General features: G+C 44.1%; 1 protein-coding gene across 1 annotated transcript in view; it reads left to right on the top strand.

The window, feature by feature from the left end:
- Positions 1-20,684, top strand: part of COL22A1 (collagen type XXII alpha 1 chain) — a 326,388-nt gene that overhangs the window by 103,210 nt on the left and 202,494 nt on the right. The window contains exons 10-12 of the mRNA XM_008972890.2: positions 3,875-3,919; positions 9,046-9,108; positions 15,120-15,158. Of these exons, the coding sequence (XP_008971138.2) occupies positions 3,875-3,919; positions 9,046-9,108; positions 15,120-15,158 (147 nt within the window). The remainder of the gene's footprint in view (positions 1-3,874; positions 3,920-9,045; positions 9,109-15,119; positions 15,159-20,684) is intronic.

Below are 20,684 nucleotides of genomic sequence, written 5' to 3'. Positions count from 1 at the left end.
GCTCACAGCACCCTGTGTTGTGCCTTGGACCTCTTGCTTCTTGTGCAAACTGGAAGGGGAGAGCTGCATACCAAGTCCTGATGACAGCTTTCTAGGAGCAGAATGTGCGTTACCCAGGCTTCCCAGGTTACTCCTTTGTGATCTCCACTCAGGGGTGACTGAGTCAAATGAGATGCTGTTTGAGAATAAGACTCAGAAGAAGACAGTGAGTGAGGATTTCTATGTGCTTTGCAAGAATACTCCCTCATTCCTTTCTTCTCAATGTTTTATTTGATTAACCATTCACTATCATTCATATATATATACACGTGTATATATATATGTGTGTATATATGTGTGTGTATATATGTGTATGTACGTGTGTGTATATATGTGTGTGTATGTATGTGTATATATATGTGTGTGTGTGTATATATATATGTAGAGTTTTGTCTATGTGTTTCTATTTTTAAAAAGTGGTGCATTTCTGTGAACACCACCACGACCGTCCTAGAATGGACTGAGACTAGAATAAATATATCACTGTGTGCCCAGGGCTGTGATTTGTTTTCTTTTTCTATAGACAGTGACCCTTGATAAGGGGTAAAAAAGTTCTTCTCCATTTGAGTAGAAGGAACAGAAAGATTTACAAAAGGAAGACGCCAAGTAGAACTGTGCTGGGGAAAGTGTCTGCGAAGTTCTGCTGAGCCAATGGCCCCGGGGCCCTTCATCTCCTGTACCGGGCTGTATTGTCCCTCTCTATCTGTTCCTCTCAGCTCAGTCCCTGCATGTGAGAGGTGCTTGGTGACTCTGCTGGGGACAATGGATGCATAGACAAACAGACGAGATGACGGTGGGAGTTAACTGGAGTGGGCCTGCTCTGGGTATTGTACCAGCAGTCTTCTTTTCAGAAGCCTATCCTGGTAGACAGACTGGCTTCCTTCCCCTCTCTCCTCTCCTCTGTTCTCCTTCACACTCTGCCTTCCTTCTTTTTGTGCTACCCAGAAAGCCAGACCGTGAGGTACAGGGAACCCTTGGGGAGTTCTCAGTTAATTCGGACATCGAACTCTGGCCTCCCTTGCTGGAGGCCCAAGCTGGAAGCCTGCTGTAAGCTTAGGCTATTTCTGGTTAGTGGGTGACCTTAAGAGCCCTTCAGCCTGGGGCCTGTGTAAGGGATGAGATGGGGCGGAGGCAGGAGCCAGGGCTGGTGCACACAGTGCCAAGCAGCAGCTCCTCCACCCACCCCCGGCAGGCTAAGGTCCACCGCAGTCAGGCTGAGGATATGGTTTTTACATGTCAATGAAATAACAGAAGCAGCTGTTGAAACCCAAATCCGCTGGAATCCTTGTTTAAAGCAATGAGCAGGATGAGTGATGGCATGGTAAGGTTTTGGTCACAAGCCAGTGTGCACACAGATGGACTGTGCCAGGAGCGATGCCAGACCCAATGCCTGCTCTTCTTTCAAGACATCCCAAGGAATTCTTTTCTGCACACATTATTATCTGTGTCATTTCCCTCTTCCCTCCTTCGTGTCCTCTCCTTCCTTCCTCCTTCCTTCCCTCTCTTTCCTCCTCCTCTCCTTATTCTCCATCCATCCATTCAATAGTTATTCATTTAGCACCTGCTATTTCCATGACAGCATATTCCTTTTTCTCCCTGTACTTCTATTTGTTATAACAATTATCACATTAGATTGAAAATGTCTCCTTATCGTTACTTCCATAAAATCATAAGTTCTGGATAGCAGAGATTGGATCTTTCCATGTCTGTATTTTCAGCTACTAATACATAGCCTGGCACAGAGAAAGCCAATAAATAAGAGCTGAGTTGATATATAAGTCAATCAGGGTATAAAGACATGGATGGACAGATACGTGGATGGATAGATGAGAGGGAGGGATAAAGAAATACACCCTCTCACTTTGGGAGGCCGAGGCAGGCAGATCACGAGATCAGGAGTTTGAGACCAGCCTGGCCAACATGGTGAAACCCTGTCTCTACTAAAATACAAAAATTAGCCAGGCGTGGTGGTGTGTGCCTATAATCCCAGCTACTCAGGAGGCTGAGGCAGGAGAATCTCTTGAACCCGGGAGGCGGAGGTTGCAGTGAGCCGAGATCATGCTATTGCACTCCAGCCTGGGCAATAGAGTGAGACTCTGTCTCAAAAAAAAAAAAAAAAGAAAAAGAAAGAAAAAAAGAGAAGAAGAAAAAGAAATACACCCTCTCCTCCTTTAGGCAGGACAAGGTCTGGCTGTTCCAGCCCCACGCCTAGGGTGGAATGATTCAATAATGACTTAATCACTCCTTCATTCCTTCTTCTAATGTCTAACCATAGACATTAAGCATCTGCTATGTGCTGTGTACTATGCTGTACACTGAGGTTTTAAGACAAATAGAATTTGGCCCTCAAAAATTCTGTAGTCTACACTCTGGTTAGGAAACCAGGAGCTCTGAGGCCTGGCTGAGCCCCAAGGATCTCACAGCAGGCCTGCTAGAGAACTTCCCAAGCACAGGGGGGTGAGAAGGGAGCCTGCTGCATCCCTCCCCACAAAATAGCCCCATGGAGTGGAAGAACTTCACAATGACCTCATTAAGCAGGTATCATTTCTGTCTCTTTCATCTTCGTTTCAATAAAAAAAAATACAACACAGGGGGCCTAGGAAGTCTGAATGTTTTCTCCTAGGAGGCAGAGCTCTGGCCACAGACAGACATTGTTTCCAGTGGTTTAAAACTTCAATTGAGTTTGCAAAACATTTTCATTATTCAGCTAGGTCAACATGATGCCTGGTGTTGCATCTCTATAAGCAAACATCATGGGGAGAGTGAACTGTGTACCAGGCGCTCTTGTGGGCGCTAGGTGAGGAGAAACACACAAAAAATTATTTATCTTCATTTGCCTGAGCAAATGACATCTGTGAATGCATTTAAAAATGTGTGTTCTGGAGCTGGCCAAGTGTGCAACTGTGACCAGAGTGTAGATTGCTGTTAGCACTAAGTGCACACATAAATGGATGTACTGCTGCCTTTTTTAATGTGGTGATATTTATATCTATAAAATTATATTAATCGTGTTGCATTTGTTTTCAGCTTGGCGACATTTACATGTATCGAACACGTACGGATTACATTTGTAAATCCAGTAACCTGATCTTTACACATTGTTAAATTGAAACAAAGTTTACATTTAGAAATAGCTTACATATATGTCCTCTTTTGTATTTTAGTGAACAATAACTACATGAACCGCTAGCAGTCAACATAATTTTCTTTTTAATTGAAGTGATGATATATTCAGGTAAAAATAGCTAGTGAATACCACTTTGGGTTTTTTAATTTATTTACGTATTTAGTTTGGGTATTGACAAACTATATAATTGCATATATTTATGGGGTACAAAGTGATGTCATAATACATGTATACAATGTGGAATGATTGAAATCAGCTAATTGTCATATCCATCCTCTCAAATACTTACCATTCATTATTCCTCCTGTCTGAGGCATGTAGTCTTTGACAACGTGTGTGTATTCCTCCCGCTCCATAGCCCCTGGTAGCCACCACTCTGCCTTCTGCTTCTTGGTGTTTCATGCTTTTACTTACACAAGTAAGCAGAAATGTGGTATTTGTCTTTCTGTGCCTCAGTTTGCTTGTTTCTATCTTGTGTCCACCGGTAGCTGCACCTGGAGGCTGTGCCAAAGCTTCCCATATAGGTTTGCAGTTCAAGAGCAGAGACTTTCAGCACAGTCAACCAATTTCCTTGCCCAACTCATTGGTCGGCGCTGGGCTTACTAAGCCATTGGCTTCTAAGCATGTGGGGGTGGATTACCATCCAGTGTTGAGAGAAGGGGAAAATTAAAATAGAAACTTACTTTTTTGTTGTCTTTCTTCTTTTAGGGTGAAATGGGAGTTGCTGGCCCCATGGGGCTCCCTGGTCCAAAGGTCAGTACGGGTATGGCAGAGGTGTAGTTTAGAACCTCACTTGTCCTCTCCTTTGCTCTCTATATAAGACAAAAGATGGTGTGTGGGGATGCTGCCTTGCTAATATTTTGCCTCAGAGCTTGTTAAATTAGATGGATAAGAGCAAATGTCATAAAGTATGAAATCCTGGGAGCCTCTTAACTATCCAGAACCTCCAGTTCTCAGTCTGCAAATATGAGCAAGAAAGGGTTAGATTCCCAGAGCCCTGGCTCAGGTCTCATTTGCTCCAACACGCTCAACTCTCCATGGTCAATTAACTTTGCAGCAATTGGTTGAAGCTGCTGTATTCCAGAAACTTTTAGGGGTTGGGCTTTTAAGATTCATTAAACTGCATGACCCTTTAAACACATGATTTCCAAATTCACTAATTGCACCAAGCCAGGTAGGGCCCCTCTGTCCTCAGTCACAGAGTGGTCTCCTTCCTCTCTGTCACTTCCCAGGGTTATACTGTTTATCAGGGCACAGTGGAGAGTTCACCATCATCCCGTGTTTGAAAGAGGAACTGAGTGTGTGGGTGGAAATCACTGGAGACAGCTGGGCCTCTCCCTCCCCTCCCTTTCTTTCCCTTCTCTCCCTAGCCTTTGCCTCTCTTTATGTGTCACTGTCTCTCTCTGTCTTTATCTCTCACTCTCTGTATCTCTTTTCATCTCTCTCTTTCCTTCCACTCTGTTCTCCCCCCTATTTCTCCTCCTGCATTTCTTAGTTTGAATAATGTATTCAGTGCATCATTAGTGAAACCTGCTAAGGGCCAGGCCCTGAGGTCAATGCTGGGGTTAGAGGATGGTTTAGACAGGACCTGACCATCACATGCCTGAGGCTCGTGGTGCAGACAGACCAGGGAGTACATGGAATCTCTTTCTTTTTGCCCACTTCTTTCCTATCTTCCATCCTGTTCCACTGAATTGCAGTGACAATGACTGCATCTGCTGTGTGTCAGGCTTGAGTGGGAGCCTACCTGTGCCTCAGACAGCAGGCGCTGTGGGGTAAGGATTACCGTTCCAGTGCCCGCTGCTGTGAGCTCAGGGCTCTGCACATTGCAGGTGGTCCCTTCTTGTTGAATGAGTGATATTAAACCCTAAATCAACCCTGCGTGACAAGCAGCATTGGTCCCATTCTCCAGATGAGAAATCAAAAGCCGAAATGGTAAAATGACTCGCCTGAACGATGCTTTCTTCCTGTCCACATTTGCTGGGCATTCTTCCCTTCCTATGTGTCCCTCCTTGCTTCCTCTCTTGCCTTGTCTGTTTCTCCTCTCCTCTGCCTTTTCTCTTTCTCTTTTCTCTCTCTCCTGACTGTAGATATTTCCTTGGCCTCCCTCCCTCCCTCATCTCACACCCTTCTCTGCTTTGCCCCCACTCTGCTAGGATGTGACACTACGGACACACAGACAAACCATCACACACACACCCCCCCCCCATAATACAACATCACACACACACCATCAAACACACCATCTCACACACATCACACATATATACACACGTACCATCACACACATACCCCATCACACATACACATGCCATCACACACACACCATCACACGCCATTACTTACACCATCACACACACACCATCACACACACACCACCACACACCATTACCTACACCATCACACACAAACACACCATCACACACCATTACACACACCATCACACACACCCTCACACACAATCATACACCACCACACACCATTACCTACACCATCACACACACACACCATCACACACACGCCATCACACACACACCATCTCACACACACATCACACAGCATTAACTACACCATCACACACACACACCATCACACACACCATCACACACCATTACCTACACCATCACACACACAACCACATGCCATTACCTACACCGTCACACACACACACCATCACACACAATCACACACACTGTCACACATACACACCATAATATACCATCACACACACATTCACACACTGTCACCTACACCATCACACCTATACCATAATACACCATCACACACAAACACACCATCTCACACACACCATCACACATACACACACACCATCAAAAACACACACACCATCACACACACACCATCACACATACAGACACACACCATCACGCACCATCACCTACACTATCACATACCATCATACACACACACACCATCACACATACAGACACACACCATCACGCACCATCACCTACACTATCACATACCATCATACACACACACACCATCACATATACACACACCATCACTACACCATCACACACCGTCCCACACCATCACAAACACATACCATCACACAGACACACACCATAACACACCATCACATATACCATCACACACACACACCCTCACACACCGTCCCACACCATCACAAACACATACCATCACACATAGACACACACCACAACACACCATCACACATACCATCACACACATGCCGTCACACATATACACACACACCATCACACACACACCATCACACACACCAATGCCATCCCATATCATTACACACACACCATCACACACACCACACACCATCCCACACCACCATACACAACCTTTACACACTATCACACATACCATCACATGCCCACACCATCACACACCCACACACACCATCACACATCCACACCATCACACAGCCACACCATCACACACACACCAAACACCATCCCACACCACCACACACACACCATCACACACACACACATGCATGCTCACATCATCAGACACCATCACACTCCATCTCACACACATGCACACATACCCCATCACACACCCGATCACACACACACACCACACACACCCTCATGCACATACCCATATGCACACACACCCCATCACACATACATACACCATCACACACACACCACCATACACCATTACCTACACTAACACACACACCATCACACACCATTACACACACCATCACACACACTATCACACATACACCACCACACACCATTACCTACACCATCACACACACACCACCATACACCGTTACCTACACTAACACACACACACCATCACACACCATTACACACACCATCACACACACTATCACACACACCACCACATACCATTACCTACACCATCACACACACGCCATCACACACACCCCATCACACACCCACCACACACAACCACACACATCACATATACACACACACCATCACATATACATACATATGCACACACACACCCCATATCACACACACATCCCATCACACACACACACACACCACACGCACCTCATCACACACACACCCATCACACACACACCCCTCATCACACACACACCCCTCATCCCACACACCATCACACTCTCACACACACCCGCTGCCCCCTCAGCTCCTCTCCCCTGGTGAGTCCTCTCTTTGTGCTGATGGAGAGCGGCTCAGCCCAGGTGCCAGCTGGTCGCTGTGAGGAGGATGGCAGGGGTTTCTGCATCACCGAGCTCCTCTGAGAAGTCACCTCGATTCTCGGCTGTGACGGGAGGAAAGCGCAAACTACCTGGGGTTTCATAGGCCTCTCAGTAGAAGACGTTTGTGTGAAGCAAGGGCTGTTTAGTAATGGCTGCCTCTGCTGTGCTTGAGCAGAGCAGGCCCTGGGCCCCACAAGGAGAGCAGAAATGGTGGGAGGAGAAGAGCACTGAAAAGGGCAACTGATGCAGCCACCTGGAGACCTGCCCGGCTCCTGCAGAGCTCACTTGCAATCGTGGTCCTATAGTGTCATCCGTCACATTGTCCCAAACCATGGTTAGGACCCTGAGTCAAAGGCTGGGGTTCCTGGTGGCTCCGTGTCCCTACACAGAGCTCGGGCTCTGTCCACATGCATAGGCTGAGTCTGCCGGGTGCAAGGCCCAGTTGTGATGTGGGAATATAAAAGTGACTGACTGAGAGCCTGGTCCCCAGGACTCATAGGCCAGGGGGAAGGGAGGCAGGAAAGAGAGGATTGGGATAGTATGAAGAGAGTCAGGATAGTGGGGCCCAGGAGCTGAGGGGCTGAGAGGAGAGGCCCCATTGCTACCTGGTAGGACCTCAGGACACCTTTCTGCTGACAGCCCTGACCAGCTGGGTCCAGTAGAATAGACAGGAACTGCCCAGGACAAAGGAGGCAGGGAAGGGCATCATAGCCAAAGGGAATAGCATAAGCAAAGTAGCCATGTGTTCTTAGAATATAAAAGATGAGATGGGAACAAGAGAGATAAAGTTTCAGATCAAGAAAAAAGACAAAAGAATAGAATTGAAGGCTCTGTTTCCTGTGCCTACACCTATCTTGGATTGGCTCATGAGATGGCAGGAGATTTAGCTTCCAGTTCAACACTTGGCTTGTGATGAGTTTTTCCTCCCTTGCAGACACAGTTTTTTCCTCTACCTGCTCTCTTTCTCCTCCTGGACAGTTATGAGGGCCCCCGGTACACAGGGATGGACTTGTTATACAAATTGAATGCCCAGGGGACTCTGGTTGACACTTGGAAGTTTTATTTTATTTTATTTTATTTTATTTTTTATTATACTTTAAGTTTTAGGGTACATGTGTACATTGTGCAGGTTAGTTACATATGTATACATGTGCCATGCCCAATCTCATCTGATCTCGGAAGCTAAGCAGGGTCGGGCATGGTTAGTACTTGGATGGGACACTTGGAAGTTTTCAAAGCACCTTTATGCTCTTAATCTTATGTGCCTGCGTGATGACGTGCCTGTTTATGGAAGAGAAGCCCGAGGCCCAAAGACAGTAATGGTGTGCTCAGGGGAAGTGGCAGAGCTGCTGTTCAAACCTGGAACTTCCACTTCCCCTTCCGAGGCCCTGGTGGTGGGATCAGTGGCAGGCCATTCCCAAGGATGAATGTGCAATGCTTTCATGCACTTGCTTTCCTCAAGAAGTCCGTGGTTCCTGGAATTGTGATGTTGGGAGATGACTTAGATGCTTCCTCCTCTCCAGGGGTGGGACATGTGGCCTCATTGCAGAAATGGCAAAGATGAAATCAGCTGCTTCTAGGGAATTGGAGCAAGGTTGGCCGTGAGGGTCCTGTGTGTGCAAGAGCCCTGTCGGGAAACCTAATCTGATACTTGTCTCTGGTCTCAACCCCTCAGGGAGACATAGGAGCCACTGGGCCGGTTGGCGCTCCTGGACCTAAGGGAGAGAAAGGTGATGTGGTGAGTAGATGGCCGCTCCTCTACATGGCTGAACCTCAGGGCTGGCGTGGGGGACCCAGGGCCCTCCGATCATGCAAATCAGCAAGTGTGGGCTGAATACCTGGCAGGGGCCAGGCACTACTCCCACACCACCCTCAGGATGAAGCCCTAGCTCCTCTCCATGGGCATGGAGGCCTACTGAATATGGTCTTGGCGGACTCTCTAGCCTTGTCTCTTGCCACCCCATAACCAGAATTCTGTGCTTTGAATCATCACAGTTACTAACCCTCTAAGTTGTCATTTTGTTGTGCCCTTCCTGACTCTGGCCATTACACAGGCTCTTTCCTCTGTCAAGAATAATGCTTCCTTCTCCCCACCCCTGTTTTCCCTTCACCATGCCTTCCTGCTTGGCTCATGAGTTCTCATCATTCCTACTCAACTGTGTCTAATTCTCCAAGACATCACTCCAAAACCCAGCTCTGTGTTCCCACAGCCCCTCCTCCATCCCAGCATCGGAGGACTCATAGGTGTCCTGATCTGTGATTTATAGTCACAGCGTTTCCAGCACCTGCCCTAGCATGAATTGTATTCATGAATCTTTCAGCTGATGAGTGAATGCAATTAATGATGGGTCAGGAAAGAATTGCAGAGATGAAGAAGTCACAGTTCAGGGTGGCCCTCAGGAGCTGAATGGCTGAGAAGTGAATTCCGGCTTCACCAAGATACTTAACCTTTCTATCCTTAGTTTTCTCATCTGTAAAATGGGGATAATAAAATAACGTATTCAGTAGCATTATGAAGATTACATAAATTGATGCATGTAAATGGTTTAGAACAGTAGTGAGTGCAGTCAGTCCCTGTCCTGGTGGAAGCACTAACCTCTGCCCTCCTGCATAGAATCATGTAGCATCAACAGCACAAGTTTGGTGTCAAATGGGCCTCAGTTATTGTCCTTGGCTGCAGCCTTTATTAGCTGTGTGACCTTGGGCAGGTTTCTTTCTTTCCTTTTTTTTTGAGATAAAGTCTTGCTCTTGTCGCCCAGGCTGGAGTACAGTGGCATGATCTTTGCTCACTGCAACCTCCGCCTCCCAAGTTCAAGCGCTTCTCCTGCCTCAGTCTCCTGAATAGCTGGAATTACTATGTGTGTGCCACCATGCTCGGCTAATTTTTGTATTTTTATTAGAGACAGAGTTTCACTGTGTTGGCCAAGCTGGTCTCAAACTCCTGACCTCAGGTATGCCTCAGCCTCCCAAATTGCTGGGGTAAAGCCTCATTTACATATTAGCAAAATGAGGAGTATAACAACTACTTGGTTTACAAAATGCCTGGCCCATAGCGGGTGATCAGTGAATGACCATTGTCTTTTTTGATGTGTGTGATTATAATTAGTTCCTTCTGTGTTCTCAGTGCTCAGGAGGAAACCCAGGAAACAAGCCTCTTCCCTAGATGAATTAGCATGGCAAATGCAATTCCCTCAGCACCCCACATTGTCGCCCCCTCATGTGTAGTGATGCCATCTACTCTTCTTGGCACGTGCATCCTGTGGAGTCTAACGTTTGCTCCATGCAACAGCTTTTGACATAGTCTCATCACGTCTCTAATGGGAATGACACTGGTTTCTCAGGCTTTAATGACTTTCTCTCAGTCATAGAGTGTGGATGTGGCAGAGACAGAATTTGTACCTGCATCTGTTTTAATCTGGGTCTTGTGCTCACTTGGCTGTGCTTCACCTTCACCTACGCATGCATATCTACCTCCTTTGTGTAGGTAGGAAGCACCTGTTGTGTGCAGAAAGACATGGAAATAAGGAGAGCTGGTCACATTTACCAGCACTCACTGCACTCCTGGCTCCGCATTACATGCTTCACAGACTTGGGGCTCACTTAACTCTCACATCAGCTCAGTGAGGTGAGGCCTAGTGAAAGGCCCACCTTACAGATGAGCAAACTAAAGCTCAGAGAAGAGCGGTAACTCATACACATGTGGTTTTTTAGGAACTCACTTGTCAGGCAGTAGGTGTAGGAAATGCCAGGTCCATTCCTCTCTCCTCCATGTCTGGGACAAGACCCACTTTAGGACACGTGCTGTCACTTGTAGCTGGGTTCAAAGGAAGGGAGATTGGGAGGACATTCTGAATTCAGAGAAACCACCAGAATCAGCCAGAGAACAAACATGGATGTACTCTGGAGCCCTGAACTCTGGGAAGCAGTCCATCGCATAATTATGATCATTATTGCCTGCCTGATATCATCAGCAGCTCTATTGAGGCCAAATAGCACTGTGATTGAGGAAGCAGCACTAGCATCAGGCAGCCTACATTCAAATTTTGGTTCCACAACCTACTAGCTTCATGAACGGAAGAAGTCGCTAGAACTTTCTGAGCTTCACTTTTCACATTTGTGAGACAGATATAAAAATAATATCTGTAGTGGTTCTACTTCTGAAATGGCAACATGAGGAACTCTGTGAATCTACTCCCCGCAAAAAGATAATACCTGGTGAAATTCCAACATTTTTCACCTCCTGCATCTGGAGTTCCAGAGCCTAAATTCTTGGCAGATGCAGCCAAGGGATAGGGCTCGCTTCCTCTCCCCAACCCCCATTCACAGGGTGGAGGTGCAACCTCAGGCATGACAAGCCAAGAATGTTGAGATTCTGATCAACCCTTTCCAAGCTCAGTCATAAAGTGGAGGCTCCCCAGTGAAGGATGCAAGCTGAGAAAAGCAGAGGCTACTGCTCCTTCCCAGCCGGGGCACTGTTCCAAGAGAAGAGGGCCATGGTCCCAGCTCCTAGCTCCTATTTCCAGAGCAGGGATGCAGATATTTAGCCCAGGATACAATCCTTAGGAACAAAGAACTCTGAAGCTCTCCCCAAAGGCACTGACTTTGAAACAGAATGTGGAGAAGTATAAGTGTAAGAGTTCTCTAGAAACAAAGGAGATGATGGTGGTAAGAAATTAAGAGGAGCGTGGTACTCTATAGTAAACCACAACTTTACCAAAGCTAGTTTACCAGAAAGAACCAGGGGGAAAACACCACTAAGAAGACTGCTCCTGGCATCAGAAAGAAACCTCAATGACTGCCCACAACAGCTACCCATGCAAAGGGGACCTGATTCAGTTTGATCAGACTGTAGAGCAATGAATGCCATGTATAGCATTGTAGAAAATAGTAAAGGGATCATTTGGAAAGTAATGGAACCTAAGAGCTGGATTGAATGTCAGCAGAGGCAGACAGTTTGACCGAGAAATCAAGAAAGAGACTTTCAAAACGAGTCTTGTTAAAACCATCGTCATCCTGGGGTGACTATGTACAGGTCCAAGACCATGCCCTCTGAAAATTGGCCTCAGAGATGAACACTGGGGAAGGGGGATAGACTTAATTAAAATAATCTAGCCAAGTCAGTGAGCAAATAAACAAGAAAAGAACAAAGACAATTTTTGGTAAGGGAAGTGTCAATATCCAGGATTGCTATATTGTCTAAAATGTCCAATTTTCCACAAAAATTATGAGATATGCTAAGAAACAGAAAAATGTGACATACACCGAAAAAGGCAGCAGACAAGAGAAACTGCCTGAGAGAGGATACAAATATCGGATTTAACAGACAAAGCCTTCCAAGCAATCATTATAATTATGATCAAAGAACTAAAGGAAATTATTCTGATGTAAGCAAAAGAAGGCATAATGACATATTTCGTCAAATACAGAATATCAATAAAGAGTTAGAAATTATAAAGAACAAAATGTAAGTTCTGGAGTTTAAAATTATAATAAATGAAATAGAAAAAACTAGAGGGGCTCAAAAGAAAGATCGGAATTCTTGAAGATAGATCAGTAGAGATGATGTAATCTGAAGAACAGAGAAAAAATAATGAAAAATAGATTATTGGAGAAATGTAGGGGTTCATAAAGTGCATGAATCTGCACCTACTGGGAATTAAAGCAGAAGAGGAGAGAAAGGAGCAGAAAAGTATTCAAACAAATAATGGCTGAAGGCATCTCAGATTTTATGAAAAGCAGTAGTCTACATATTCAAGATGCTCAGTGAACCCCAATTAAGATAAACACAAAAGAGATACACATTTACAAACATTATAGTAAAAATGCCAAAAACCAAAGAAAATTGAAAGTAGCAAGAGAAAAAAATGACTCATTATTTACAAGGAAACTCCAATAAAATTAACAACTGACTTGTCATCAGAAATGATTGAGGCTAGAAGGCACAGGGATGGCAAGTTATGTATAACAATACATTACAACCATGTATGGTTGGTGTTAAACACGCATGTAATATGCATAAAAATAATAGCACAAAAAGAGGGAAGAAGGGATAGAGCTAAGAAGGAGTATGTTTCTATGTCTAACTGGAAGTAAGTTTTTATAAATCTAGAGTGGAACCTATTAAGTTATTATGCATATAATAAACTCTAGAGCACCCTCTAAGAAAATAACTCCAAAATATAGAGTTAAAAATATCATGAAAGTAGTGTAAATGTAACACTAGTAAGTACTCAATTCAAAAAAGATCAGTAAAGGAGCAATAAAGGAACAAAAGTGGGACAGGAGACCTGTAGAAAACAAAAACTAATATGGCATATATAAATCTAATTATATAATAATATATGTGAATTACTACATGAACCAACTAAAAAGAAATTTTAAGAAAGTTTATAATAACAAGATCAAACTATATCCTGTCTATAGAAGACATACTTTAGATTCAAAGATACAACCTATTTGTACAACAACAAATTTGTTGTACAAATAGGTTGTATCTTTTGTATTCAAAGAGACAAATAGGTTTCACAAGACACAAATAGGTTGTATCTTTTGTATTCAAAGAGACAAATAGGTTTCAATAGGTTGAAAATAAAAGGATGGAAAATAAACATCTTGAAAATAAAAAACAGAAAACTGGGGTGACTGTACTAATATTAGACAAAATAGACTTTAAACCAAAAAAATCAATAAAGAGACACTTTATAATAAAAAATTATTTCTTAAAAATATAGCAATTATAAACATATATGCACCTAACAAAATCCCAGAATACATGAAGCAAAAACTGACAGAATTTAAAGGAGGAATGAAAAACTAATTAACAATAGTTAGAGACTTCAATACCTCCTTTTCAATAATGGGTAGAACAACTAGGAATGTGGAGAAATTGGAATCTTCATGGATTGCTTGCATAATATGGTGCAGTTGCTTTGGAAAACAGCCTTGCAGCCCTTAGGTTACAGACAGAGTTACCATATGACCCAGCAATTCAATTCTACTTTTAGGAATATACCCCTCAAAAATGCAAAGATATGTTTACACAAAAACTTTCACAAAAATGTTTATAGCAGCATTATTTACAATAGCCAAAAGTAGAAAACCCAAATGTCTGTCACCTGAAGAAAATGTATGTCATATGCGTACAATGTCATATCATTTTGCAATAAAATGAAGTACTTATACATGGTCTGACATGGATTAACCTTGGAAAGACTTTGCTGAGTGAAATAAGCCAATCATAAAAGGCCACATATTATATGATTCCATTTATATAAAAAATGTACAGAAGAGACAAATCTATAGAAACAGAAAACAGATTAATGTTTTCCTAGAGCTGGAGTAGAGGAAGTGTGGAGTCATTGCTAATAGATACGGGTTGTTTCTGAGGTGATAAAAATATTCTAAAATTGTTTGTGGGGATTTTGTTGCACAACTTTATACTAAAAATCATTGAATTGTACATTTTAAGTAGGTGAATTATATGGTATGCAAATTATATTTCAATGAAACTGTTATGGAAACAAAGAATAGTAACTATAATATTGAGTTATTGGAAACATTAAGTGAGATGATACTCATGAGAATGCACACTCAGTTAACAATAGTCACCATTTCTTTTAGTGGCTACTGGGCAGAGCTGATGAGAAAATATCTAAACCTTTCAAATCTCGGGATGATGTTGCCATTTGCAATGTCATGCCATGGAGATGCTCTGTAGTGAATCTTTGCCTTCTTCTTTCATTTTTCTAGGGCATAGGACCTTTTGGCCAAGGGGAAAAGGGTGAAAAGGTAAGCATCTTCCTTTTATCACACTCCTCCAAGGGAATGGGACAGAGGACTTAGGTTTGGGGGAGGTGTGTGCTACTATTATGTTGCCTGGAAAGAATTCGAGTGGGGGAAAAGAGGTGTCCTGGGCTGTGTAACTGGCCTCAATGTGTGTCCTCCATGACTTGGGTGGTTGAAGCATGTACTGTACTCAGCAGAAAGAGAGAAGGTGGTGACAGAAAATGGTAAAATGGTGGCTGAGAATTGAGTAGGACACATATATCTTGGGGAATTCCAGGCATATTCTGTTGGAAATGTTGACGTTTGAACTATACCCAAGAAATCTGTTGGAAATCTGGGGGCAGGTCCCAATTAAGATAAACACAAAGAGATACACTTACAAACATCATAGTAAAAATGCCAAAAACAATAAAAAAAAAAAAAAAAAAAGGAAAGTAGCAAGAGAAAAAAATTACTCATCATTTACAAGGAAACCCCAATAAGATTGGAGGTAAAATAAAGGACATCAGAAGAATTTGTGGGAAAAATAAAGATATTCTCCCCAGCTATGCATGTTGCACCTTCTTTTACCTGCAGTAAAACATGCACAGGCTTGACCAATCCTGGGAAATATGGGATTCCTCCTAAAGAAGAAATTACTCTTAAGATGTTAGCCTATAAGGATAAATAGAAAGCAGAGAGCCACTAAAAATGCCATTTTCTACTCATACCAGCTATTTAAAAAACGAAAGAAAAAAGAAACAAAAAATTGTCGTTTTCTTGGAGAGGCGGCCACAAGACTTTACAGTGCAAATGCCCGTTGATACTTTCACTGGAGTACAGGCACTCGTGGACTCAAAACATAGTGCTGTTGGATCCTGAGAGGTCATTCATCGCTCAGAGGGTGTCATATTAGTCCCTTGCGTAGGGCTGGTTATGTAACACATGTAACACTCCATTAAGTTACAGTAGAAACAGCTCTCATGTGGCCAGCTCATTCTCTCCCTGTAGGCACTCTTACACATCTAGCTCTCCTCTAAGGAGATAAATCAAGGATATGCACAAGTACATATCCATGTGTAATTTATAAGTGAGACTAGAAATGACACAATGCTGTGTGGTGGGCAAAATACATTATTGTATACCTCAATAATGCAACAGTATTTGGTGATGCAAAATGACATTTAGGAGAAGAACTAATGACCTAGAAAATGCAGTCAATATTCTGTTCATTTTTAAAGCATCTTGCAAAATGTGTATACAATATGACACCAGCTCTGTGTGTGTGTGTATGTGTGTGTGTGTGTGTCTGAAAGAGAGAGAGGAGAGACAGAGAAATTAATGATGGAGACAAATACCTATTATTAACCACTGGCTGTCTGTGGGTGAAAAAGTTATGAGGATATTTATTTTCTCCCTCACATTTCTTTGTGTCATTCTTTATTTCACAATGAGCTCCTCCATTAAAAGCATAGGCACACGTGTAAATTGACTACCTCACAAGAATGAAAAGCAGTTTGGGTGTAGCACAACACACAGCATAACTTAAGTGGTACAACCAGGCAGATGTAGTTCATGTCTCCATTCCGCCACTCTCTGGCTCTGCCATCAGTTTTGAGCCTCCATCTCCCGACCTAAAAATCTCCTGCCGCTTTCCATGACTTCTCTGTGACTTAAAAGCACAGCACCAGGAACCAAATGCTCAAATTCAGTAGCTACTTTCTTGTTTTATGTTTTTTTTAAATGAGTTTCATTTAACTGTGGTAAGGACACAACATGAGATCCACCCTCCTAACAAACTTTTAAGTGTGCAGTACAGTACTGTTGACCATAGGCACGGCGTGGTGCAGCAGATCCCTAGAATGCATTCGTTTTGCTTAACTGAGATTTTTTGCCCATTAATTGGCATCTCCCCATTTCCTCTCCCCCAACCCCTGGAAGCTACTTTTCTACTCTTTAATTCTAGGAATTTGACTATTTTAGGTACTTCATATGTGGAATTATGTAGTATTTGTCTTCCTGCATCTGGCTTATTTCAGTTAGCATAATGTCCTCCAGATTCATTCATGTTGTCAAAAATGACAGAGTTTCCTTCTTTTTAAAGGCTGAATAGCATTCGGTTGGGTATTAAAAATAGAGCTACTGTATGATCTAGCAATTCAGTATACCATGTTTTCTTTTTCCATCCATCCACTGAGGGACATCTAAGTTGTTTCCATATCGTGGCTATCATGAATTATGTGTTGCTGTGAACATGGGAACGTGAGTATCTCTGTGAGATCCTGATTCTAACTCTTTTGAATAAATATTCAGAAGCAGAATTGCTAGATCATACAGTAGTTCTATTTTTAATCTTTCTTTTGAGGAGCCACCATACTGTTTTCCACAGTGGTGAGACCATCTGCGTTCCCACCAACATGTTCAGCAGCTCCTTTTTTTTTTCTTTTTTTTTTTTTTTTTTGGAGATGGAGTCTCACTCTGTCGCCAGGCTAGAGTGCAATGGCACGATCTTGGCTCACTGCAACCTCTGCCTCCTGGGTTCAAGTGATTCTCCTGCCTCAGCCTCCTGAGTAGCTGGGACTACAGGCGTACATCACCATGCTCAGCTAATTTTTGTATTTTTAGTAGAGACGGGGTTTCACCATGTTGGCCAGGATGGTCTCGAGCTCTTGACCTCAGGTGATCCGCCTGCCTCAGCCTCCCAAAGTGTTGAGATTACAGGCGTGAGCCACCGTGCCCAGCCTAGCAGCCACTTTCATTGTTGCTTGCATGCTCGGTTCCAGTGGGCAGAGGCCGAGCACAGGGTATGAAGAGGGCACCCAGGGATTCCTCCAAATCAGGATCCGGGACTTCCGGGGTCTGGAGGTCAGAACACTCGGTCTGGGTGGTACCTGCCAGGCAATACTGTGCAGCTCTGTGACCTCCTTCCCATGTTCCTCTGGGACCAGCCTTTCCTCTCAACTAACGTGTCCTTCGCGTGTGTTCCTGTCACCAGGCAGGGACCTGAAGCCTCCTTCCTCCCTGTGGGCTGCAGGGCATCTCTGCCTCATTGGCTCTGGGGTGAGCTCACAGCGGACAGCCTTGGATGCCTGTTCTCCTCACACCTGAAGGCACCTTCTGGTGCCAGGAGTCCTACCTGCAGCATCACATTCAAGGGTCTGATGCTGCGAGGGCATAGTTGTGGCCATGGAGACCTCCTCACATCTTCGATGTTGGCAGGAGAGACAGGCAGCTGAATGGACGCTGGCACTTCTGGCTGTGTCCTTGGTTGACATTTTCCTGCAGTTGATATTTTTAGCAAAGTCTGAGTCTAGATTCCGCCACATATTAGCTGTGTGATTTGGAGTGAGTCACTTCCCTCTCTGGGACTCTGCTTCCTCCTCTGTACAATGGAGGAGGTGGGATGAGATGATACATAAAGTCCTTTTCAGGCAGCAGCTCTGAGATTAGGGAATCAGCCCACCCCCAGCCTTTGCCCCCTAGGGCTCTTTTCTGTAACTTGAAGTCTCTACTTCTCCTCCAGAAATGAGGAGACCATAGTGGGCCGAGGGGATTGATAGCGTCTAGAGAGGGTGGAAGGCCACTCGTGACTCATGCATTGAGACTAGGCTTAACAAACTGGCTTCTTAGCTGACCGTTGTCTCCAAAGTAATTGACGCATAGGTTGGATTGAGTTTGGGGGTATTGGGTAGACCAGAGCTCGATGAGTCCAGTGATGGTAATACTCTTATTCTGGCTGTTTCTTTTTATATATTTGGAATTGTAATTAACCACTGCAGCAATGTGCATTGGCTTCTGCATGTACCAGGCATCCTGCTAAAGGTATTTCATACTTACTCTCCCATCATTAAGACAATATTTCAGGGAAGGCAATGCTGTGCCCATTTCAACGATGAGGAGAACACGGCACTGAGGTCAAGTGACCTGCACAAGGTCACACAGTTAGTATGTGCCCAGGAAACACAATCACTGATTGTTACTAAAATGAAGGGAAGCTGCAGAGCTGATCGAATCACTGTTCTTTGGCAGCTAAGGAAACTGAGGCTTAGACAAGGGGAGTGACCTTGGCCCATACACTGAATATAACAGTAACAACAACAGCACACTCTCATTAGCTGATGTGAGGGGTTGGCGAGTTTATCCACGGGAAGAGATAGCCAGGGACCTGGTAAATGAAGCAACTTCAGAAAGACTGAGCAAGAATCAGGTCTGAGTCATTCTCCAAGCATGAGGATCAGTTCAGGCACATTCTCCTGGTTAGTCCCATTAGAACGGATTCAGTACTTTCACTTAGAAGGACAAGGACAGATGCTCTTTTCTCCCTGGGCCCAAGGGTATAAGCATGAGAGCCTTGAAATTCCCATAGCCATGTTGCTACCATGAAAGGAGCCAGTTCAAAGAAGGTGAAGGTGACCCTGAGACAGATCAGTTGCTGAGTAGAGAGCAGGCTCACCTGAGGCAGATCTCCAGTGTCTCAGAGCCGGGAGCCTATGCATTTCCTGCCAGTGGTCTTAGCTTTCTTTATGAACAGTAGCTATTATTAATATTGCAGGTAGAGTTGGGTTGGGATATTGGTGGTGGTGGCCTTTCAGGCAGGGATTTGCCTAGACAAGGGCCTAGAGGTGGGACAGTGTTGGGTCCTGAAGAGACCCAACTTTCCTGGAGTGGACAGGATGGCCCTGATGGAGCCTGGACCACATCTTACAATAGTCAGGGGTCCTGACACCCACCAGGAATGAAATGGGGGCAAAATGTCCCACAAAGCCATGCTTGGGTCAGCAACTAGGGACTCAACATTTGGTAGAGGGGGAAAATATAATAACAAGCACCATCAAAAAGTCATGTCTTCAGCATTTTCACAGAAATCCATATGGCAATAAATAAAACTTCATATGGATTTTCTGCTCAGATTTCACAGTATGGTGCACCAGAAAAAAAAATCAGCAAGCAAATATAAGAAACTCAGCTAAATTTTACTGGGCTCATTGACTCAGCAGTAGATAGAATTTTGGGTCACAGAAACACAGTTCATTGTCTTTTATGGTTTTCTTCAATTTTACTGGCACCATAAACCTGACAGGGATGAATGTGGTGAAAGGTGAGTCTCTGAGCCAGACAGGTAGTCCAGGTTCTTCCAGCTTCCTGGGATGCAGCCTTCTCAGAGCCTTGGCTCCACATTCTGAAGAGGATGCCAAGTGTGCAGGAAATCCACCTGAGAGTTCTGAAGTCACGGCATTGGAGGGTCTTTGTGGGGTGGTTTGCTAAACAAATGAGATGCTAATTACCAAATGGAGGAAAGGTCAAGGTCCCTGGAATTCCTCTGCTCCAGATGTCTTTATTTGGTTTACATACACTGTCCCGTTTGAAAATGCAAGCGCTCTTAAGTTTGCAATTGACCTTAAGTTGGCACTGGAGTTACGCTGTTCTGTGTTACTTGGCAGATGGAGTCCGGTGTGCTTGGTGTGCACATCCTGCTGGACATGATGGGGCCCACAGGACCCTTCCCCAGTATTTGTCTCTGGCTGATTCTAGGTTTATCTTTCCATGGTA

Source organism: Pan paniscus, chromosome 7, assembly GCF_029289425.2.
Source record: "Pan paniscus chromosome 7, NHGRI_mPanPan1-v2.0_pri, whole genome shotgun sequence".
NCBI classification, from domain to species: Eukaryota; Metazoa; Chordata; class Mammalia; order Primates; family Hominidae; genus Pan; species Pan paniscus.
The sequence above is the reverse complement of the archived record's forward strand: the minus strand, read 5'-3'. Positions and strand labels throughout refer to the sequence as shown.